This window comes from Arvicanthis niloticus, chromosome 8, assembly GCF_011762505.2.
Source record: "Arvicanthis niloticus isolate mArvNil1 chromosome 8, mArvNil1.pat.X, whole genome shotgun sequence".
In the NCBI taxonomy this organism is placed as follows: Eukaryota; Metazoa; Chordata; class Mammalia; order Rodentia; family Muridae; genus Arvicanthis; species Arvicanthis niloticus.
Window position 1 is genome coordinate 61,043,258 of NC_047665.1, and position 24,987 is coordinate 61,068,244.

Below are 24,987 nucleotides of genomic sequence, written 5' to 3' on the forward strand. Positions count from 1 at the left end.
GTGCATACAGACGAAAGCGGAGATGTAAGCTTCCTAAAAATTCTACACTTTCATGACTCTTCTCTGCGGACTCAAATCTTTTTTTGTGTCTTGCACGTATGCACGTCTGTGCGAACATGCTAAACGTACTCTCTACCATTGATTTAGCTTCTAGCGCCCGTGGACTTTTATGGACCGGAAGAGTCCTTTCATCAAAACAGTTCGGTAGGCACTTCCGGAAGTGATGCGCAAGGTTCCGGGAGAGGGCTGGCGGGAGAGGGGAAAGGCAGCGATTGACGCGGCAGCTGGAGGATGAAGAAGGAGCATGTTAGTCACTGTCAATTCTCCGCATGGTACCCGCTCTTCCGAAGCCTTACCATCAAGAGGTAAAATATCTGGAGGCAAACTGGGGTGTTTGGGCAAATACCATCTCCTTCAGAAACTAAACAAAAAATGCAGGCCTTCTCATTACTCAGTGGGAGCGACGGTGTCGAGCTTTGGGTTTTCTGTTGCATTTGAGGTTGCAAGATTACCGAAGTAGGTCAGAATTTGCCATGCTTCCTGTTCGGAATCAAAGAGGTGTCAAGGGAGGTAGGAAAGCAGTGAGAGTCCTAGGTAGGGTAAATTGAAATAGATACTTTTGGAATTGCCAGAAGCGCAAGGCAAGAAACAAAGCAAAACTGGATACTTTTGTCTTGCTGCTGACTGACAAACCCATCTAGTGACTGTTGAGTTCCATCATTGTATTATGAAGACAGTGATACAGACCGTACCTCCAAGTCTGTATGAAGCTCCAGTTTGGTAGTGTGTATAGGTTGCACTGCTACTGACCGTCCACTGTTTTGAGAAGAAGCCACCCCTCTGGAGAAAAGTGGGATCTTATTTGTTCTTTAGTTCTCTGGCCTAGAACAAGGAGGTTGTCCAGGTTTGCAGAGTGTCAATGGTGCATCCTTTGTCCTATCATTCAAATGCAAGGGAGCCAGGAGATTTTCCCCAGCCATTCAAAAGCAATCATAAAATCTGAAGGATGTAGGTAAGGCTTTCTCTTTCATTCACTGATAGGGATAGGTCAAAGGCCTTGGGTATCCACAGTAGGATTTTCTACGGTTTGCCTTTAGGCATACTTAGATTGCTACTTATTTGGACACCAACTATCTCTCCCTTTTCATTCTGTCCTCCTTTGGAATGATGAAGGCTTGGAAGAGCACATTCGGGCTATTCAAAAGACATTTCCATCTTGCTATGCAGATAGAGAATCTGTTTCTAGTTATCCATGTTGTAATGGGACTTATATTAACTCAAAAGAAGGTAATTCTTTCATTTAAGATGGCCAGTCACACCAAAACAAAAGGAAGAGCCATTGGTACAGCAGTAACTCCAGTCTATCACAGGTTATCCTTTTTAGTTGATATTCTAGGCCTTCACTAACTGACATAATTAAGGCTGTGGGTCTGAAATGTTTGGGTTATTTCTCTGGTGTTGGTGTGACAGACTTGCGAACTTGCCAGTAGTCACTTATTTCTTTTGTGTGCAGAATATATTTTTTTGTTCATTTTGCCTGTTTTTTTTTGTTTTTTTTTTTTTTTGTTTTATTTTTTTTTTTTTTTTTGTTTTTTTTTTTTTTTTTGTTTTTTTTTGTTTTTGTTTTTTTTTTGTTTTTTTTTTTTTTTTTTTTTTTTTTTTGAGAGAGTCTGGCTGTTCTTGAACTGCTGACCTTCCTACTTCAGCCTTCCAAGTGCTGGGGTTACATGCATGTACCACCATTCCCAGTCCTGTACTGAAAAAAATCTTAAAAACTGTCCTTTGGTTTCTCTGTAACTATCTGTCATAACCTCTGACACAGTGTTCCTTTGCCTTAAGCAGAATAAGCCTACAGTGATTAAGAATTCGATTGTAGAGTCAGAACCCTCTGTTTGGCTTTGAATTCTGGTTCTATCAGCATCTTCAGCAAATTAACTAATCTCTCTAAACCACATTTGAAAAACCTAGAAAAGCAATAGGATTGTCATGATCATTGCATAAGAAAAAAATACCTAAAATGTTGCTGCTCTTTTGTAGCATATAGTGGACACACAAAAAATGTTGCCTGTTACCTTTTGGATTTAATAAAGCCTTGTTAAAGTGAATTAATCTAATTTCACTTAAAATGTATGCCACGTAAATGCAGATATGAAGATGGTAGAGAGAAGGAAGTAAACCAGTAACTGGGATTTTCCGGCATCCCTAGACAAGTCTGTGACTGTGTATGTATATATACGTGCCCATGTGTGCATATTGGGCATGTGGGAGTTAGAGGACAACTTGCAGGAGTCTGTTTTCTCCTCTACCATGTGAGTCCTCAGGATTGAACCTCAAGTTGTCAGACCTGATGGCCTTTACCCACTGCTAAGCCATCTTACCCATCCAGCATGAAAGCATTTATTTTGTATGAAACCATTTCCCCTGTCTGATTCAGTGGTGATATCACCAGCACATAACAGTGCAGGACAGCCCTTCTACACTAAAGACAAATAAGGTGGAGTCATATGGCAGCCTGCTTCAATTGTCTGCTTTAATGCTCAAAATATACATTCTGGCTACTGTTGTAGCATTATTATTCTGTGTTTATGATTTTTGGTTCAGAGCTGATTATGCAAATTCATTTTTAAAAGTAACTTTTATTTGTTCTTCCAGAATTTTATATATGTATACAATGTATTTCGATTCTGTTTACTCCCTGTTTCCCCTTTCCACTTCTCTCAGGTCTAAGTAAGGGTCTACCTCCCAACTTAGTGATGCCTGTGGTTGGGGGTGGGGGAGTAGGACCATCCATTGGAGCCTGGGAAGTCTTCTAGTGTCCTCAGCACCTAAGAAAAATGACTCTCCTTCCCACAGCAGGCAATTGTCAATAGCTCTCAGCTAGGAGTGAGGCTGAGAGCTCTTCTCTGTTTGTGTTGGAACTCTGCCTGGCCTGATCTTTAGCCAGCAACCAGAACTGGTGAGTGCAGTGCTACATCAGATCCAGAAGACAGCAGCTCACAGCAAGGTCCTCTGGCCTCTACCCACAGACACTCATTCCCACACTCATTCTCAAGACTCTGACCAGCTCTGATTTCTGTCTGCTTGTCTGGATTTGGCTAGTCTTGTTTTCTTATTTTGCTCTAAGAACTACTGTGGTGATTGTGTAAGCTGCATTGTGTACCATTGTATGGTTCCTGGTTATACATTCTCTATTCATGTTAAAATTAAAATAATGTAAATGCTTTTTTATCTTTACAAATGATTATAAAGTGAGCCGTGCGAGTCTTCTCCCCACTGTGACCAGTCCTTCTAAATGATGCCTTTTTGGTATATTGTTTTTCCCCAGTGTCATTCTCCCGCTTCCTCAGAATGTGAAAGACTATCTACTTGACGATGGGACTCTGGTGGTTTCAGGAAGGTAAAGTATATGAGAAAACAATTCTCTTTTCTTTCCAACCTAACATTTATATTGGTTCTCTGGGAATTTCACACTGTGTACCCCAATCACACTCATTCCAAGTCCATGTCTGCCTCCCCACCCTTGTGACCTCCCCCAAGAAAAAGAAAAAAAAAGTCCAATCTGTGTTATCTATGTACTCACTGGAGCATGGTCAAGCTCTCAGTGGCCTGCCCTTTAAATACAACTGAGTCCTTCCTCTCCTGCCTCCCGACCCCAGGAACCACCAATTGTGGAGAGCAACACTTCAGCATCCTTATTTCTCTTCAATGGCTTGTTTTCTAGGCCAGAAAACCATTCTTTATAGACATAAAGAGACAGTGTACTGATTACATCTCAACATTTTTACATGAATAAATAGATTAGCTGGGCACACTATCTCCTTCACTCAGAAGGCAGAGGCAGATGGATCTCTGTGAGATCAAGGCCAGCCTGGTCTACACAGCAAATTCCAGGCTAGCCTGAGCTACATAGTGAGAGCCTATCTCAAAACAAACAGAAGCAGTTCCTGGAGATTCGTGTTTCGGTCCTCATGGTTGCACAACAAGTACTTTTACTCCTGAGCTACCTCCTTGGCCCCTTGTTTGTTTTTTGAGACAGAATTCTTTCACCCTCCCATGCTGGCCTGGTATTTGCTGTGTTTGCCAGGTTGGCCTTCCAGCCTTGGGTCATCTGTGTCATTGTCCTGCGCACTGAGGCTTACAGTCGAAGAGCAGCACCCCACCTTCCTCAGCGTTTTGTTCTTCACATGTGACTCTCGACAGTCCCTCTGAGCTTGAGCTCAGTGAGTCCCTCTGGTTTTCCTTCAGACCTCTGCTGATATTGAAAGCTTCCCCCTCAGTCTCCTCAGTGGCTGGGTGGACAGTAAGGACAGTAACCCCTGCTGTACATCGTTCATCCCTCAGCTCCTCCTATTTTGTGGTGATATTTATTTCCACCTCAGCTCTTGGAATAGCAGTACCTGACACCTCAGAGAGGTGTCACCGTGGAATGGAATGGACCTGTATTTGTAATTACAGGGTTTCTTTCCAGTAATGTTAGCATGAGCTTTAGCTAACTTTCACATTTTAGTTAATTTTTGAGATTGAGACGTGGTCTCATTATGTTGCCCAAGGTAGGCTACATAGCCTTTTTTTTCAGTCTCTTGATTGCTGGGATTAAAGACATGTAGCACATGGCCAGCTTGGCCTCATTATTACCTGCTGGACCTTTAGTGTAGATTTCTGGATGGTATTTCTGGCTTCTTAGCATTGATAACCCTTTTTGTTTGTTTGTTTTTTGTTTTTCTTTCTTTCTTTTTTTTTTTTTTTTTTTTTTTTTGGTTTGTTTTTTTTCGAGACAGGGTTTCTCTGTATAGCCCTGGCTGTCCTGGAACTCACTCTGTAGACCAGGCTGGCCTCGAACTCAGAAATCCACCTGCCTCATGCTCCCAAGTGCTGGGATTAAAGGCGTGCGCCACCACCGCCCGGCTGTTTTTTGTTTTTCAAAAATGAGTTTCTTGTGTAGCCCTGGCAGTCCTGAGCTTGCTGTGTAGACCAGGCTGGCTTCAAATTTAGATATCTGCCTGCCTCTGCCTCTGCCTCTGCCTCCTGAGGGCTGGGATTAAAGGTGCCGTCGCCGCCATCACCACCTGGCCATTGATAACCCCTTTATAATCTGAAAATTGTTGAAGTAGAGCTTTATTAAATTGGTATAATTAAAAACCAAGGACCTTAACATTTCATAAGTGTACTTAAAAATATATATGTATGCATGTGAGTGCATATACGTGTGTGCACCTATGTATGTGTATACATATACATGTATGTGCATATATCTGTTTGTAATGGGTACACTGCATGAGGTGATGGTGCTGATCCCAAGAGCCATGCCCTCATCTAGCAAAACCCGAAGTGCTAGGTTAGGGTCCCTCCTAACACGGTTAGTTTAAGTTCTGAATTTAATCTCTTGTACTGAAAAGGAAGCTGCTATTCCCAAATGAAGTATATATAAAAATGCACAGTATAATTGACCCCCGATATTTTAAGTTTCTGTGCTGTGGATAGAAGAGACTTCTGTGTTGTTTTTTTACTAGTCAAATGCTTGCATGAGTCTCAGGTATTGGTAAGCACCTTGTGGAGTGAACAGTATCAGCCAGTGTTGTATAACAGTGAACAGTGTGGGCCAGTGTTGTATAACAGTGAACAGTATCAGTCAGTGTTGTATAACACAGTGAACAGTGTGGGTCGGTGTTGTATAACAGTGAACAGTATGGGTTGTTGTTGTATAACACAGTGAACAGTGTGAGTTGGTGTTATATAACACAGTTAACAGTTTGGGTAGGTATTATATAACAGTGAACAGGACCAGTTAGTGTTATATAACAGTGAACAGTATCAGTCAGTGTTGTATAACACAGTGAACAGTGTGGGTTGGTGTTGCATAACAGTGAACAGTATGGGTTGTTGTTGTATAACACAGTGAACAGTGTGAGTTGGTGTTATATAGACAGTGAACAGTTTGGGTAGGTATTGTATTACAGTGAACAGGACCAGTTAGTGTTGTATAACAGTGAACAGTATCAGTCGCTGTTGCATAACAGTGAACAGTGTCAGTTGGTGTTATAATATAACACTATTCTTGGGGAGAAGGAAACATATGTCTAGTCACCTCATAGAGAGCTCCGATGACAGACCTAAGTCCCACTTGGTGAACCAATTTGCTTTATTGGAGCCACTTAGAACAATATGGGCAAGAGATTACTTGCAGAAGCAGAAATGTCTTGAAGACAGCTGCATCACCCTGGAGCCCTAGAGCGCAATACATAGCCTGCAGGCAGCTCAGCAGGTTAGAGACTGCCTCTCTCAGGCATGTCAGGTAGTCTGGCCCTCTCTCAAATAGCCCTGCTGGTCTCTGCAGCTCAGCTTGTCTGTGGGGCTTGTGGACAGCTCAGCTTGTCTCTATTCTAGCCTGCTGGTCTTGATTGAAAGTGTTTCACTGCAGTCCTTACAACTTATACATGCTTGCAGAGGGGAGGCCTAGTTCAGTTTCATAGACTTCCTGGACACTTTGGGTTGTTTACTTCCTGAAAATGCTACAGCTGGTAGAGAAATTTGATCCTCATGGGGAGAAGGAAATCTGGTTCAACAGGACTTAAGTCAGCCAGTACTGGTTCAAACTTCTAGAGTCTAACACCAGGCAGTTTATTTTAGACATATTTAAGTATGTTACTATTTTGAAAAAAAATTTCTGATAACAACGATCTTAATCCTGTATGTACAATAAAGCTTAAGGTGTGACTGTATCAAAATCTTCTGCAAAGTACATGTGACCTGTACAATAAAGGTGGATTCTATGGCATAAGAGTCTAGGATCTGGTGTGGTCATATAGATAGCATAAGTGGTCACCAGGTTATAAAGTACACATGACATCTCCCCTAAGAAGGGGTTTTATTAACAGAGAAGCCATGCTCGAAATAAAAGTCAAAATAAAAGGGAGGAAGAATTTGGGATAAACATTAATATTCTGGGGGATTTGGGTGTGGCCTGGCCCTGCATATAGCGGATTATCAGGCTATTAACAACGTGTATACCTAGCCTCCTGGATGGAAACAGGTATGCACATCCCTTCCCTCGAAGAGACAAGCTTCATCCTTAACATTCCTGGTTTCCCTGGTACTTCTCTGTGGTGCCCTCTACATCTGAACTTGAAGAGCCTCCTCACAGAGTTGACCATTTCACTCCCCTTTTACCATCCTGTGACTGAATGAGCTTCTCCAAGATGGAGATGTCAGCTGGGAGGAAGTTGTTCTAGAAGCAGTACTGTCCAGTATGCACAGATCACCTGCCCTTGTGGGGTTGGACATTTAAACTGTCCTTCTGACTCCAGAGTCAGTGCTTAAGTGCCAGCTGGGTGTAGGATGCAATACAGAAAGTATAGACTCCTGGGCTGGCAAGATGGCTCAGTGTGTAAAGGCACTTGCTGCCAAGCTTAGCAATCTGAGTTTGATCCCTGAAAGCTACATGACAGAGGACAACTAACTCCCACAAGTTATTCTCTGCATTATTATTATTATTGCGCATGCATGTAAAATCACATACAACAAACATATACAATAAACAAACAAGTAAATAAAAAATATTTTACATTAAAAAAAGAAAGTATAGAATGTCCTGGGCCAACAAAATGACTCAGCAGGCAAAGGAACTTGTCTTTAAGCCTGACTGGAGTTTGAATCCTGAGACACACATAGTGGAAGAAGAGACCTGACTTGTGCAAATTGTTCTTTGACCTTTATGCATGCACCATGCCATGCACAGATATGCGCATGCATGCGTGAGCGCGTGCACGCGCGCACGCGCACACACACACACACACACACAGAGACACACAGTGTTTTGTTTTGTTTTTTTTTTTTTTTTAAAAAACCCAACCTCTTAAATTGCAAAAAGAAAATATACAGAGCCCTAAATATTAACTTGGTACTTTGGGCCACCTTACCTACTAAATCTGTACTTTGAAAATGTCATCATCGTTCACAGTGGTCTTATTTTGTGTCATATTCATAGTGGCATTATGATAAGTTCTCTGCAGAACTATGAAAACACTGAATATATATATATATATATATATATATATATATATATATATATATATACACACACACACACACACACACACATAATGCAAGGACAATGTTGATTTTAGAGTAACAAAACACATTTTTAAGATTTTTAGATTTTATACCTTTACTTATTTTTATTGAATGAAAGTTTTGCTTTCATGTTTATCTGTTTGCCACTTGTGTGCCTGGTCACTGTTGAGGTTAGAGGAAGGGCATCAGATCTTCTGGAAAAGGAGTTATAGACAGCTGTGAGCCACTGTGTGGGTGCTGGGAATGGAGCCCAGGTCCTCTGCAAGAGCAGCCAGTGCTCTTAACTGCTGAGCTATCTCTCTAGTCCCCACAGTTTTAAGTTTTGAGGACCTTTGTGTTGTATGGCTAAGTATACCATGTTAACGGTAACATTTCATTGGAAACTGCAGTGTAGCATTCAGATAGATGCAAGAGATGGAAGGCTAGCTCAGTAGGGACTCACAAGTGGACAGCACACTGGTATTGTCACTCTCTCTGGTGTCTGGTTATTAGGTTTGTGGACCTGGGAACTCAGCCCTTTAACATCCTGGAGAGTTGATTAGGATTTAAGGAACTGATATCACTACAGATTGACTGGTAAATTAAGAATGCCAAGTTTGTATTCACAAAAGGACTATGCTCTTCTGCTTTTTGCTAGTATGTGTAAGAACACATTGTAGTGTGAACAAGTATAATCAGAATCATTGTAGCTTCTTATGTCAGAAGAGTTACATTATTACCATCCTTTTCAAATGTTACCTCTACTCAATATTATTTCCTATGATGTATAAGGAGGTCATTGTCCCTGATATATGTGTGTGTGTGTGTGTGTGCGTGCATGCATGTGTGCGTGCGTGCGTGCGTGCGTGCGTGCATTCGTGAGAGAGAGAGAGAAAGAGAGAGAGAGAGAGAGAGAGAGAGAGAGAGAGAGAGAGAGAGAGAATGCTGTGTAGGTGTGCCATGTTGTGTTCATGGAGGTCAGAGGCCTCTCTCGGTTGTTGGTCCTTACCTTTCACTTGTTTGAGACAGCTCTCTAGTGTTTTTTTTGGAAGTGCCAGGCTTACTAGCTGTAGCTTTCATGGGGTCTGGGGATTTGAACTTGAGGTCTCATGTTTGTGTGGTAAGTACTTTAATCGCTGAGCCTTCTCCCCAGCCTGACTTAGCTGTCATATCGTCTGTCTTCATAGTAACTATATATAAACCAGTGCTGTTTAGCATATTATGCCATTGCTATTGACTGCTATGGTACATTTTGTTTTCTGTTGTTGTTTGTTTGCTTTTAAGATACAGGTCTCACTATGTTGCCCAGGTGAGTCTGTTCCTGGGTTCAGTTGATTTCTTCAATTTCAGTCTTCCACAGAGCTAGAATGATAGGCATGCCTAGCTGTCTTGTATCATGATGGTGTCTAGACATCTTTTATTTTCAGTGGAACTAATAATTATACTTTACATTTTGCTTCATTTTCTGTTTATCTCTGGTATTTTGTAGATATTCTTATAGACATGTACGTTTAGCTCATGTTTTCCATGGCTCCAACTACAGTTGGCAGTTCTGTAGGGTGAGTACACTGTTGTCAGCTGGAACTTGGTTCTGCATTGCAGTTTTGTTTTGCTTGGTTTACTGTTTTAGTGAAACAAGTACTAGAATGTATAGGTAAAAGCTTTTGGGTATTTTTATGTATGAAAACAGTTTTATTCTCTCTTATGCTTGGTATTGGTGAGCAGAGTACTTAGCTTAATATGAAAGCCTAGGCAAAAAATTGCTCAAATTCAAAATTCAAAGGCATAGCTCACTATCTTTTAATATGCTCTAAGGTCCCATGTCACTCTGGTTTGTGCCTATTTTTTCTAGGTAAACAGTCTCAAGATTTTCTGTTCTGTTCTGTTTTATATTGCACAGGCTAATCATCTTGATCCTGTATCTATTGTGGTGTAATACTGCACTAAAACTTAATAGCTTAAACCAGGGCCCATTTTGTTTGTTTTTCATTGATTTCCTAACAGAGTCTCTCACATTACTTCATATCTTGGTGAGCAGATCCACTGCCAGCTTGTGTTCTTGGCCATCTTTCCAAGAGTGTGTACATATCAGGCAGTCTGAGATGCAGACAGGTGTCTCCTTCCAGATTAAAGCAGATTAGATGTGTCTCCTGGGTTATACCTGGAACAGGTCCTTGGAGCCCTTTGTAAAAGGTGAAGCTCGTTAAGAGTATGTTCTCCCAGTTCTCCTGCAAACCTGGGCCACTCTGTGCTGCCCCTGTAAGACTTGAGCGCCATGAGGAAACTGATTCAGAGATGGAGCTCATGCTTTCTGCTGGCCCATGAGTAACAAAGCCTTTAGTTTTGGAGTCAGGAATCTTATGATATCTGGTAGTGTCAGACAAGCTGTGGGAGGCTCATAGTTTATACATATGGTAAAAATCTGATCTTTTTCCAAAAGAAGATTTCCTGAGCAAGTCTTGTTAAAGTCACATGCATGTAGTCATTTGGTGAACAGGCTGAGGTGGGTCATCATAAGATGGCCTCCCTCACACACCTGACAGTTAATGTTGTAACGTGGACCTCCTTATCCTTAGCCGGGCTAGCCCTAGCTTCCTCACAGAGCAGTGAGAACATTTCAGAAGCTGTAAGGACTTCTGGTAGCCAGGTACAGACCAGGTGACACTGCTTAGGATAAATTCCATGGGTCAGAATGAGTCTTGATGACAGTCTCAATTAGAGGGACAGGGAAATACATTCTGGGATGTGATGGGAGGAAAAGCAGACTAACCCTGCAAAGAAAAATGTGGCAAGTTTATGGGCCTGCCTGCCTGCCTCCTTTCCTCTCTCCATCCCTGCTTTCATGTGCTTCCTTGTGTAATTCAGTGTAGATCCAGATTAATCCTCAATACCATCACGTATGCTCAGTTTTTCTTGTATAAAGAAAAGATCTTCAGAGAAACCCTGTCTTGAAAACAACAAAACAAAAAAAGCAAAATAAAAAAGAAAAGACAAGAAAAGGTCTTGGTTTTGCCCTCTGTTCTGTTCCATGGGCTGGGTAGATGGCTCTTCCCGTTTCCTCTGTCTGTCCTCATCTTGTCTGACCTTCCATATTTGCTACCCCTTTCTCAAATATTTGGGCCAAAGTTGTAGATGATCCTTTCAGTATTAGGAGAGATGGAGTCTGGGTTTTGGTTTTTTTTTTTTTGTGTCTCGAGTGCTTTTTGATCAGCCAGACATTTTTATTCTCACATCTTTTATTGGCAGTATATATACTCTCATTAATTCTATATTTTTATCAGCTTTTGTCTCAAGAAGTGAACATTTCTTTATATTACTCATCAATCCTAAAGCTATGTTTTACCTTTATTATATTTTACTTTATAAATTCAATGCATTTACAACTATGACCTCATGTCCCCAGAGTATTTTCCTCACCTAATTTTTGCTTTATCTTTTCTTAGGGAAGATCCGCCAACATGCTCCCAGTCAGACAGTGGTAACGAAGCGGAGGAAACACAGGTTGGTAGAGAATATTCTGTAGTGTCTGTCCTCGTTTTAGTAATCTCTGAAATGGTTTCCTTAGATCTTACACAGGTGCATGTGCGTGCACACACACACACACACACACACGGTGTATGTGTGTGGTGTATGACTTTGTATACACCTGTATGTGCCCTACGCATGTGCATGCAGAGGCCAGTGAAGAACATCCAGTATTCTGCTTTGTCATTCTCTATCTCCCTTCCCTGAGACATTCTCTTGCTGAACCTGGAGCTTACTGTTTTACTGGCTAGCCCTGGCCAGCCAGCCCTAGGGATTCCCTCAACCCACTCCAGCACCGTTGTTCCAGGCATGTACTTCTGCTTTTTCCATGAGGATTAGAACTCAGGTTCTCATGCTTGAGTAGCAATTGCTCTTACCTACTGAACCACCTCCTTCTGCACTGTGTTCAGGGAAAGATGTCTCCTGTGCATCATTTTTAGATAGTGTACTTCCTTTGCTATCCCAGTGGCATTTAAATTGAGTGTTTCTTTCTGTCTTGCTCATGCAGTGGTCCGATGATGAGAGCACAGCCACACTTACGGTAAGAGCGAAGCTGCACAGCATGGGGCAGCCTCACACTGTCATACAAGAGGACGGAGTGCCTGCCTCCAGCTTGATGGGTCTGCCTTGGAGTTGGTTGCTGTGTATGATCACTTACTGTTTGTAAAAAATAACTTGTCACTGTTTGACAGGCAAGCCCAGTTGGCCTGCTTTCCCCTTCTGTTTACAAAAGAAATATCAAAAAGTACATATTCGATGCTCTGATCGTTTTTGCTAGACTCTGAAAGATGCAATCAAGTCAAATATTAACTCTGAGGTTCCAGATGAGTGGGAATTAAAGTGAAAAATCAGCATTTACTTATTCAAGGATAGTTAAATGGCATAAAGTTATTCCTTTCAAGTGAGACTGAAGTACTACTCAAAGGTACTTCTGTTTATTTTGATTGAAGAGAGAGATCCTTTCAAGGATCTGTGAAAAAAATATGGTGATGTCTAAAAGTGGTGTTGTTTCCTTAGGTCACCATGCCAACAGATGCAGAGATGGGAAATTGATGTCTTGTTTACCTGGATGCCATGGGTATCATTCTTACATATGAAAATCCCATCCCATTCAGTGTGATTCTGTCGTACTCAGGCTACCAGTTTGGGCTCAGTGAGACAATGGTGGATATTTGATTCCTGCCATCAGAGGGTTTGTAAATCAGGGGAAAGGATGATATAAGGTAGATGGCTCGGATGTCAAAGCAGAGAGAACAGTTAACCGAGGACATCCAGAAATGCTTAAATGGGAAGCGGCAAGTGGCCGAGATTTTAAAGATATATATTCCTATGAATTCTTTGAGAATTTCATACCTGCATGGAGTGTATTTTGATCATATTCTTACCTATATCCCCCTAACTTCTCAGACCCCCTTCCATCCCATCAGAACCTTATGTTCTGTTTTTTTTTGTTACTTACCCACTTAGTGCTGTGTATATACTTTTGGGTGTAGAACCATTCATTCATTGACACATCCGGCCTGGATCTTAAAAAGAATAATGGTAATTAGTGTATAAGCTTACCTTTAAATAGTATAGATGGATAGATATGTATGTAACTTAATTTAGTTTGTTCCTGATGCTATAACAAAGTATACTGGATATTTATTTATTTATTTGTTTGTTAATATTCATTTATTATGTATGTGTGTGCAGGTACACATGTATGTAAATGGGTATGGCATATGTCTATATGCATGTGGATTTCAGATGACCTTAGGTATCATTGTTAAGAACACCATCCATTTCCTTTGAAATAGAGTCTGTCATTGCCCTGAAGCTTGCCAATTAGGCTAGGCTAGCTGGCCAGCAAACCCTAGATTTCTTCCTATTCTCACCTCTCTAACTAGGGGATTATAAGTATGTGACATAATGTGGGCCTTGAGTTTTTATGTGGATTCTGGGGATCAACTCATGAAAAGCAGGTCTTCCACCTCCTGAGCCATCTACCCAGTGCCTTGTTTTTAAGATTAGTTTCTTGGAGCCGGGCGGTGGTGGCGCACGCCTTTAATCCTAGCACTTGGGAGGCAGAGGCAGGCGGATTTCTGAGTCCGAGGCCAGCCTGGTCTACAGGGTGAGTTCCAGGACAGCCAAGGCTATACAGAGAAACCCTGTCTCGAAAAAAAACAAAACAAACAAAAAAAAAAGATTAGTTTCTTGGTTAACATAAAGGACTGGGTATTATCATGACATCTCCATATGTGTATATTTTTATGCTTTGCTTTTCATCATTTTCCCATTGTCTTCTCCCCTTTCCATGGTGCTTCCATTCTTCTCAGCTCCTTTCTCTGCTTTTTGGTCACATATATTCCATTCCTACTGAGTAATTTAGAAAAAATATAGAACTTTATTTCTCAAAGGAAGTCCAAGAACAAGGTACACAAAATGTCTGGGGAGAGCTCATCTCTACTTCAAGGTGGCATCTTATTTCTGTGTGAGACCATGTTAAAGGAGGAAGCAGAGTTGAAAAGCCAGAAGACTCTGGTATATATGAATCTGTTAACTATTCATGAAGGAGTATCCCCTTATGACTTAACTTCCTAAAGGTCATACCTCACTATGGTTGGGATTAAGGTTTGATGTGAATTTTGGAGAGATGCAAACATTAAACTAGAACAGTGGGAACTGGAGAGATAGCTCAGTGGGCAGAAATGCTTACTACTAATACAGAATTCCTGGGTTCAGTTCTCAGCATCTATGGCAGGTGGCATACAACCATCTGTAACTCCAGGAGATTTTATGCTCTATGACTTCTGGCCTCCATGGGCACCTACACACATGGTGCACATAAATGTAGACACTACACACACATTGCACATAAACTTACACATTAGATAGATAGATAAATAAATAAACAAATAAATGCTTTTAAAATCAGAATTCTCTCTCTCTCTCTCTCTCTCTCTCTCTCTCTCTCTCTGTGTGTGTGTGTGTTCCATACTCCTGTGTACTGAGAAGGTGCAGAACCAGTGACATTATGGTAGCAGGGAGCATACTTCACATCTTTTTTCTGGCTTTTGAATACCATTTTTCTGAAACTTCTTAGAGAAATCCAGAACTGAAGTTGGGAGAGTGAAATGGGCCCATGGGAGCTTGCTATGTCAGAAACTAAGGAAATGGAAGAGAAGAATGGGAACATGGCAGGTCCTAGAAATCAGCTCTCTACATACCCTTCCCAAATATCAAGGTCATGAGCAATAAGGACTGTATCGAGAGGAGCTATTAGGGAGGAGAGGAGAGCAGTGAACCATGACACCTGACTACAGTGGACGCTTCTGGACTGGATTCTAGAGAAGGAAGAAGTTTCTGATTTTATTATAAAAGACTCTGAGAACAGGGAGCATGCTTCAATACAATCTTGAGATGAGGCAATAGTGTTCTATTTCTGTAAGCCTCTTGACTGCGATCATTTTACTTTTTTATAAAAGTAAATATATATCTATTTATCTATATTTATAAATATCTATCTATCTATATCTGTATGTAGGTTAGTAATTGCAGTGTGGTCTAAAACAGCATGGGAAAAGAATTCATGACATAATGTAACTAGAAGTAAGTAGACATGCATAGAGAATAGGGTTTGGCGAAGAGTGGTGAAACACGTGGGTGAAAGGGAGAGAGAATCTGTATAAATGGTGTGTGAGTATTCTCATCAGCCTGACATTATCTTAAAATAAAAGGCTAACGGATATTTAAATAATTAGGTTCTCTAGGTAGAAGTACGCGGAAATGGGCAATAGGAACACTCATGCACGGAGAACTCTTAGTCAAGGAGATACTGAAGCCTGGTTCAGGGAAGGAAAATCCAAAGTAATCATTCTCTAGTATAAATGAAAGACCATCAAATGAGAACACTCCTCCCCATAGGTGGGACATGGGAGGGAGGGAGCGAGGGAGGGGCAGTATGAGCCACAGGTATGTAATCCAAGCAGTCAGAAGGCTCAGGTGTGAGGATTGCAATCTGGAGGCCATCTTGGGCTAAAAACAAAGAGAGAAATAATAATCAAGATTTCAGAAGCACCATGGTGAAACTTATAATTTGGAAATATAGCTTAACGACACAGCAGTTTAGATTGACCTCAGTGTCTCTCCTCCAAATCAACTCATTCAAAGTGAACATAGGGACTGGAGAGATGGCTCAGCAGTCAAGAGCACTGCTGTATTTCCAGAGTACTTAGGTTTGGTTCCTAGGACCCACATGGCAGCTTATAGCCATCTGTAACTCCAGTTCCAGGGGATCTGATTCCTTCTTCTGGCCTCTATGGCACTAGACTTACACACAACACAATATATACATACATACATACATGCAGGCAAAACAGTTACACACAAAACAAAAAATTAAATGTTAAAAAATAAAAGCAAGTGATAGTATGATATCAAGTGATAGAAAGTTCTTAGAATCCCATACAAGTATGCATACTGTAGAGTTAAAGTCATGAATGTAGAATACACAACAGTTTAAAAATGATGGTCAGGGTCTTCATTCCTCCTAGTAATTATTTTTTTTTCCTCTAGAAAATATACAGGCAAGACTTCCAGTGGAGGGGTTGGGACACCAACCCAGCCATAAAAGCTTAGACCCACAATTTGTCCTGCCTACAAGATGCAGGAGTAAAAGATGGAGCAGAATTCGAGGGAAGGGCCAGCCAATGACTGGCCCAGCTTGAGACCCATGCCATGAAAGGGAGCCCAAGCCTGATACTGCTAAAGATACGCTTGCAGACAGGAGCCTAGCATAATCATCAGAGGCTTCAGCCACCACTGACGGAAACAGATGCAGAGACCCACAGCTAAACATTAAGTGGAGCTTGGGGAAGCCTGTGGAAGAGCAGGGAGGACACCACAAGAAGACCTACAGAATCAACTAAACTGGGCCCATGAGGGCTCATAAAGAACATACATGGAACTGACATAGGCCCTCTGCATATATGTAACAACAGTTGTACAGCTAGGTCTTCATGTGGAACCCTTAAAGAAGTTCTGGGAGGAGAGGAGGGAAAGGAAGCTACAATCAATCAGCATGTAAAGCAAAAAAAAAAAAAAAAAAAAAAAACCTTAATTAATAAAGATAAGAAAGGAAATATACAGTAACACTTGGCCGTGGAGGGGCACACCTTTAATCTCAGTACTTGGGAGGCAGAGGCAGGTGAATTTCTGAGTTTGAGGCCAGCCTAGTCTATAGAGTGAGTTACTGGATAGTCAGGGCTACACAGAGAAACCCTGTCTTGAAAACTTAAAAAGAAAAAGAAGGAAGGAAGGAAGGAAGGAAGGAAGGAAGGAAGGAAGGAAGGAAGGAAGGAAGGGAGGTAGACAGACAGACAGACGGATAGACAGACAGAGCTAACAATTAATTTAGCTTTGTTTGACTGGAAAAAACAGTAAAGTAAAACAAACAAGAACACAGAAAGGTGTGAGTTAAATATGCCAGATTCAGTGTTTTAATGGAAGAACACGAGTAAATAGAAATTTGTGTACATTTTGTGTTTTTTAAAAAAACTCATTATTATTCTCTCATATATTACATCCCAACTGCAGTTGTTCCCTCCCTCTCCTCCCCCATGTCTCACACACAGCATTTTGTGGGTTTTTTTCTTTTTCTTTCTTTCTTTCTTTTGTTTTTTTTTTTTTTTTTTTTTTTTGGTTTTTCGAGACAGGGTTTCTCTGTGTAGCTCTGGCTGTCCTGGAACTCACTCTTGTAGACCAGGCTGGCCTTGAACTCAGAAATCCGCCTGCCTCTGCCTCCGAAGTGCTGGGATTAAAGGCATGCGCCACCACTGCCTGGCTTGGCTTTTTTTGCTTTTTGCCTTTTGCCTTTTGCTTTTTGCTTTTTGCTTTTTTTGCTTTTTGCTTTTTGCTTTTTGCTTTTTGCTTTTTGCTTTTTGCTTTTTGCTTTTTTTGCTTTTTTTTGATTTTTTTTTTTGCTTTTTTTGCTTTTTTTTGCTTTTTTTTTTGCTTTTTTTGCTTTTTTTTGCTTTTTTTGCTTTTTGCTTTGCTTTCTCCCTCCCTCCTTCCCTCCCCTCCTTCCTTCCTTCCTTCCTTCCTTCCTTCCTTCCTTCCTTCCTTCCTTCCTTTGTGGTCTTAATTGTTTTTTAAGAACCACAGAATGTGCTGGGTGGCGCACGCCTTTAATCCCAGCACTTGGGAGGCAGAGGCAGGCGGATTTCTGAGTTTGAGGCCAGCCTGGTCTACAAGAGTGAGTTCCAGGACAGCCTGGGCTATACAGAGAAACCCTGTCTCAAAAAACAAAACAAAATAAAACAAAACAAAAAAAAAAAAAAAAAAAAAAAAGAGAAAAGAAAAGAAAGAAAAGAAAGAGAGAGAGAAAAGGGAGAAAAACCCTACCCTCCTTTCTGAGGGAGTGGTACAGCATTCAGGTTAGAAAGGCAGCTACTGAGGTCTCAGAACAAACATCTAGGGATAGCAAATGAGAAAAGTGGGTTTATCTCGATCACAATGGGAACATTTTCCTAGACAACTCATTGGTGTCCGTGTTCAAAACTGGCTAATTGAGCTGTGAGCTTGAAACAGTGATATTCGTGTAGTCTGTTTTTATGTTGTTTTCAGAGTATAAAATCATGACTCTGTAAGGCCCCCACGAATGGAGGACCTCACCCAAGCCTCGGGAATTTGCGGCCACCCATTAACTGCAAGACACCGAACTTGATGTAATCAGCAATAGGCATATTTTAATCAGTATACTGAGGTCAAGACCTGTAGCCCACGCAGGGGCAATGGGGTCTGACCCCGGGGCTTTGGAGACAGAGAGAATTTAAAGCCCAAAACCACAACTCAGGGGGGGAACCACAACCCAGGGGGAGTAAGGGAGGGCTATTGGAGAATACCTGTGGAAAATCCCAGCCCATTATTCAATTTGTGACAGGGTACAAGGAACAGGCTATTCTCTAAGAGCCTATACGTAATCAGCCATCTATCTTGTGGTCAGCCAAGTTCCTGGTACCCATAGCGCTTGTTCACGCTGTCCTGAACTCCCAGCTCTGAACTCTTATCTTACTTATTTTGTCTTGTGGATAGCTAGTTTCCTAGGACCCAGAGTGCAGAACAAGCTGATCTGCACTCTTGAGTCCATCTGTGGAAGGTTTAAAAATTTTTAACTCTTTCAACTCCAATGTAGATATGAAACTCTTTGGTTAACGTATTTTCAAGATTTGACTCAGCTCCTGGAGGAACCAAGCAGGCATTAAAACTGGTTCAAAAGAGAGAGAATGCAAAAACGTAGTGATCAGGAGTATTAAGTGACTATGTAACCCTCTGGGATGGGAGAGATGACACCCGGATCCCTTTCAGACAGGATACACATAGGCTCTTTCTCAGCATTATGAGTTAGCAACAGTTTACCCAGTTCATAGTTCAGGTATAGTGAAAAAAATCACATAATGGTGTGCTATATGTAGATTTTTTATAGCTTAAATTTTTCTGTAGGATTCATGGTTTAGTATTTTATAAGGTTGAATGATTTTGAGGATTTGAGGGAAACAGTCACGTGTTTTGAAATGTAGTAAACAGATCTGGGTGTAGTTGTGCATGGCAGTGATTCCAGCAATGTGGAGGTAGAAAGGGAGGGTCAAGGGTTCAAGCCCAGTTTGGCTACATAGTGAGATTGAGGCCAGCCTGGGCTACATGAGAACCTGTCTCAAAAAACAAAGCAAACCAAAACAAATGAAAATAAATCCAGGGTTTTTTGCATATTGCCTAAAATGCACACACCCCTGAAGTTAGTCCTTAGCACTGTAAAACCAAAGCAAAATATGTTAGCTATTCCAGTCCTTCAATGCAGTACTTTGTGGAGTAGGGAAATGGAATCATTTGTCTCTGTAATTGTATCTCTTACAATTATTATACTAATGTTTTTGTGTATGGGAATGTGCCTGCATGTATGTCTGTGTACTACATTCATGCCTGGACCTGTATAGGCCAGAAGGCATAAGTTCTCCTGGAACTGCTGTTACAGACAGTTGTGAGTCAGTGTGTGGGTGCTAGGAATTGAACCCAAGTTCTCTGGAAGAGCCGCCAGTGCACTTAACCATTGAACCGTCTCTGCTGCTCCAGTTGTATCTCGTATAGAAATGACTGCTGATGCAGATCTTAGATAAGTGGCTTTTATTGACAAAGCCAGGTCAGCAGCTTCTGGTGATTATGAGGAAGTAATTTGCATCCTTTTGACAGGAGAGGCAAAAGGGAACCCAGGACTCCTTTTCAATTGTTCAATGAGGGATATCTTCATGATGTGTCTGAGCTGAGTAGATGGTAGTCTAGTGGAAGAGAGATTTGGGGCAATTTGTCAAATGATGAGAGAGTTTGTTAACCAGCCTACAGTGTCTTGCTTACAGTTAACCCTTCCTAGAGCTTCGAGTGTCTCGGTGTTAAGGTGCTTGCCTGGTATGCTTAGGGCCAGGAATCAAGTCTTAGCTACAGATCAGCCAATGAGTTGTTTCTAATTTTAAGTTGTTTTTAATTTTAAGAACTTACTTTTTGGCCTTTTTTTTTTAATAAATAGAATCTTCTCAGGTTTTTGTTTGTTTCTTTTTGTTTTGTTTTGTTTTGTTTTCTCTTCCCTGGGCTAGCTCTTGCGAGTCCATAGGAGTCATCTGAGTTTTGTACTGTGTGGGTAATTTTCATTAGATTTTTTTTTTTTTCAGAACCTGCAGTTGCCCAGTAGGGGGCAACAACCCCCTCTTTAGAGGATACTGCAGTCTGGTAGTGCCAGGAAGAGTTTGTTACTGCCTCCTCCAAAATTCCATTCCCAGCCCCCTTGATATTTACCTAAGCAGTGTCTATTGTAATCAAATGCATCTTCCCAGTGAACAGTAGTAGTTCTGTTATTTCCTGGTTGAAGCAAACACTAGACTGTTTGAATTACTTTTTACTCAAAAATGTTTTTTTCTAACTCTCAACCAAAAAGAAAAGGACATATTAACTTTGTTTGTATTATAACTTAACTGTAAATAGTAGTGTTTAGGTATAATTTATCCATTAGGTATTTTTAATTTTCAGTGGACCTTTCACATTAATGGCTCTTTAAGTATGGGTTATTATTTCTGAGAACCTGAGTGTATGTCTAGGTAATTTCCCACCCGCATCTCCTCTTTTCCTCTTTTCCCGCTAGTCACTGTGTGAGTGTGTGTGCATATCCGTGCCATGTTCTCGGGGGCCAGAGGAAGATACTGAGCGTCATCCTCTGTTGCTCCTTATCTCTTTCTTGCCTTGACCCAGGGTCTCAGTAAACTTGGAGCTTGCTGTTTCTGTTAGGGTGGCTGGCCAGTGGGCTCTTGCAATCTGCTTGTCTCTGCCCTCCAATGCCGGGGTTACAGGCTTTTGTACTGAGGGGTTAAACTTGGGTCCTGATGCATGCTGTGCAAAGCACACTCATCTACAGCTCTTCCCACCCTCCATCAGACCCTTTAGAGACAGAGTATCATGTAGCACCTACTGCCTTGAACTTGGTGTATAATCAAGGATGTCTTGATCTCCTGGTTCCTGCCTCAACTTGCCATGTGGTGGGATTACAGGGTGTATGCTATCACACGAGGCTTTAGATGATGGCATTATGTAAGTATTGAGAAAGGACCACTGATTTGTTCCTCATGTGCCATGTACTTGGTGACAACTGTGTTTTCAGATGTGGGTTTTAATTGTTTTGGAAGATACCATTTAAGAAGTTGATTATTTTTCTTTCTGGTAAATACTGTTTTCTTGGTGATTTTATTTAATTGAAAGCAGGAATAAGAACAATAATCTGCATTATATATAATTCTGTTTTTAATACCCTAACTAAAACATTGAGATATTGATCATGATTTCTGTCTCTTCAAATGATGCTGACTTGCTCACTATTTGTTCTCTGTCTCTGTAGGCACCAGAGTTTCCTGAGTTCAGCACTCAAGTCCAAGAAGCTATCAATTCGCTGGGGGGTAGTGTCTTCCCTAAGCTTAACTGGAGTGCCCCAAGGGTAGGAAAACATAAACAAAGCTCACTATTTGAATAGTTGTTTATTTTGTTCTTTATTTCATTTTATATTCCCACAGAGGATCTAATGTATCTCCCATTACATTCCTAATTTCAGGAAAAATACTGTTGAGATTATTATAGTTTTCTTTTTTTGTTTTATTCTTTTGATTATGCTGCTTGTACTTCCTGTGAAATACTGTGCATTCTGCCAAAACACAGTTTGACCTCATGTATTGCCAATTGTACTAGAATTCTGGGTATGTTCATAGTCTGCATTATTTAAGACTTCACCTACTCAGTTGAACAAGGTTTTCTTTGTTGAAAAGTACTAATAAATATGTTGGCCCAGAGAAATAGCTCAGTGGATAAAGGTGCCTGCCATCTAGCCAGATGACCTGAGTTTAATTCCAGGGACTCACAAGGCAGGAGAGAACTGACTGTTAAAAATTGTCCTCTAAACTTGTGTGTGCATGTGTACACACACACACACACACACACACACACACACACGCTTGTGCACAGTGGCAAGGATTCAGTTTTGTTTCTCCATGTATTCTTTGTTTGCTGTGACTGTCCTTTGCAAATACCCTGTCCTCACCTGAAGTATACTACTATGGTTACCAGCATCTTCTCATTCCATATCATCCCTTCTTTAGAGCTGATAGTTGCATATTTTTTATTCAGCTGTGTGGTTTGCTGTATGCATATTGATGTTTTTGTGGAATTAAATATGATGTTTGATAAACTTTCTTTAACTAGAAGTTTATTGTCTTTTTCATTGGGAGAAATGATAAAGACATTATCATGTAGAAGTTTTTAAATTCTTTTTTAGTTTCTCAGTCAACTTTTCATCTATATGAATAATGTTTTAAATTTCCTTTGTTTTCCACTTAAGATAGGAAGATTATTTCTGGTTGTAAATTCCTTATGCACCTGTTCATTTGTTTATAAAATGACTTGTTTGCACCAGTGCTTTCTTCCATGCAGTGTGGATAATTGGACAGTTTTGGTAATTAGTGGTGTTTTCAGTGTGAATTTTAGCCTGTGACTGGTCTGTCTATAGAAGTGTGACTTCATCACACTGAGCCTAGTTTCTTTCTACCCACATGTTCAGCGCAGCCCCTGCTTTAGGTTGCAAAGGTGAAAGTGTTATACTTTTGTCCTTCTCAATCAGATGAACAGAGTCTTGACTGCCCTGAGCATTCAAATTCAGGTGCTTTTCAGTCTGTTTCCCCAAACAGGAAAGATGGAAATGACTGCTTTTACTTTGGAGAGTAGCTGCTTCTTCACCACTTGAATCTTTTTGCTGACCTGAGTGACTTCATTAACCCTCCTTCCATCTTGGTGTGAAAAACACTGGAAAGTATTCAGCCCTGGTATGAAATGTGTAGGTCCTCCTATCTCAGTGTGCATAACTATACTTTTTTTTTTAAACAATTATACTTGTTTGTGTATGTACTTGTGTGTGCATACTTGGAGGCCAGAGGACAATTTCTGGGACTTAGCTCTCTTCTCCCATGTGTGGCCCAGGGATTGAACTCAGGTGGTCAAGGCTGGAGGGAAGTGCCTTTGCCTGCTGAGCCATCTAGGTCCTCAGTGGACATAACTGAGTGTCTGGTACGCCTATTCTTTTTGTTGAGAAATGTGATTTGACATCTGACAGTTGTATTACCATTCCCTCAGCTGTTTCTTTAAACCTTGGAGGTGCTGTGCATTCTTCTCTCTTCTGTGTTCCTGTGCTGCACTTGTGGGATGTGTCGTAACTTACATGTTTATTGTTTAGGATGCATACTGGATAGCAATGAACAGTTCTCTGAAGTGTAAAACCCTCAGTGACATCTTCCTGCTTTTCAAGAGCTCGGATTTCATCACCCGCGACTTCACACAGCCGTAAGTGTCTTTTGAGTAGCTGCTTTCCATTGGTGACGTTGCAGTCTCTCGTGCCGCACTGTAACAGTTCTGCTGCTTCCTGGCCCTCAATGAGTATTAGAGCAAACTTTTTTTTTTCTTTTAAATAAATGCTGTACAGTAGATATGCCTGTCAAGATTTTAAATATAGTAAACATTTTAGCAATTTTTCCTGTTATAAAATTCAAGTATGCTTATAATAGAAAAACAAAATTAGTAACTACTGATGAGGAAAACCAGGAAAGCATGGTGAGGAAGCTACATAAGCAGTTGTATATATTCTAGGTTTCTTTTCATTCGTAGATATAATATAAATATTCCTGGTTCTGTCTGTGTAAGGATTAAATTTTTCACATATTTTTATTTTGTCACAGAGAACATGGAGGTTAGAGGACAGTTTACAGGAGTTGGTTGTCTTCCCACCGCTGTCTGGATTTAGGGGTCAAACTCAGGTTCTTAGGCTTGGTACCAAGTGCCTCTACCTCCTGAGCTGTCTTGCCAGACCACCTGCCTCATTTTTCTTAATTTAGAACTTCTTTATTTGTCTTATGCGTATGGCCTTTTGCTTGCATGTCTATGTCTGTGTGCCACATGCATGCCTGGTGACTTGAGTCCAGAAGAAGGCTTCACATTTCCTGGAGCTGGAGTTGTAGATATTGCCTGCTGCCATGTGGGTGCTGGAACCTGGGTCCTCTGGAAGATCAGCCAGTGCTCATAACCACTGTGCCAACTCTCCAGTCAAACGTAAACGAGTGGGATTCAGTTGTTCATATTGCTCTGTAGGTTGAGTTTGCCACTAGATACTGCTAACATGATATGTTTGAACAATCCTCTTTTTTTCTTATATAAAACTCTGCAATAAAGATCCTTAAAGTAAATTTGAGGAGCATTTAAAAAATATAGAATTACTGTCTTCTCCTGATGGTCACTGTTTGACTAAAGAACTCACCCTGCTGATGATTATGGAAGGCAGAGCACACACCACTGAGCCTGTGCTCCCCCATTTCCTTTGTCCCATCAACAGAGAACCTATTCTAGACATCCCTTCCCATTCACCTTCTAAACACCAGCTATCTCAGTTAAACTAGCCTGTAAACTCAGCTTTAAGCTACAGAAACACAGTGTTTGCACGAGTATTCACACACCTATTTATTAACTGTGCAGTCGGGTTGGTTTTGCTAGTTCACTCTGCCTCAGCCTCAGCTCCTATTCTGAAGGAGCGCCTACCATGACTAGGTAGTTCAGTCGCCGAGTGTGTGATTAGCATGCCTGAGGCCTTACATTCAATCCCTAGCATCATCAAAAACAAAACCACAAATATATAGAGGCAAGAGTGTTAAGCAGGCATTTCTATGGCCATGTATTTTTGGCTTTATAGAAATTAACAAAATTCAAAACAAAATAAAACACTGTCCTTTATGATCGGTTGCACTGGCACAGGTGTCACTGGGGGTTGATGGCCCTCATTTGTCATTTTAATAATGTAACAGTGTTTTT

The 24,987-nt window shown here is 41.0% G+C and overlaps 1 protein-coding gene across 2 annotated transcripts in view; it reads left to right on the forward strand.

Annotated features, from left to right (window-relative positions):
* The first annotated feature begins 9 nt into the window (after positions 1–9).
* The window catches only part of Cdc123 (cell division cycle 123), a 46,781-nt gene continuing 21,803 nt past the window's right edge, over positions 10–24,987 (forward strand). Inside the window, exons 1-6 of one of the 2 annotated variants that reach the window (XM_034509995.2) lie at positions 10–365; positions 3,326–3,397; positions 11,493–11,550; positions 12,083–12,115; positions 21,488–21,583; positions 23,366–23,472. In XM_034509995.2, coding sequence (XP_034365886.1) covers positions 292–365; positions 3,326–3,397; positions 11,493–11,550; positions 12,083–12,115; positions 21,488–21,583; positions 23,366–23,472 — 440 coding nt within the window. In that variant the 5' untranslated portion in view covers positions 10–291. The remainder of the gene's footprint in view (positions 366–3,325; positions 3,398–11,492; positions 11,551–12,082; positions 12,116–21,487; positions 21,584–23,365; positions 23,473–24,987) is intronic. The other variant, XM_076939460.1, reaches the window with a different exon arrangement.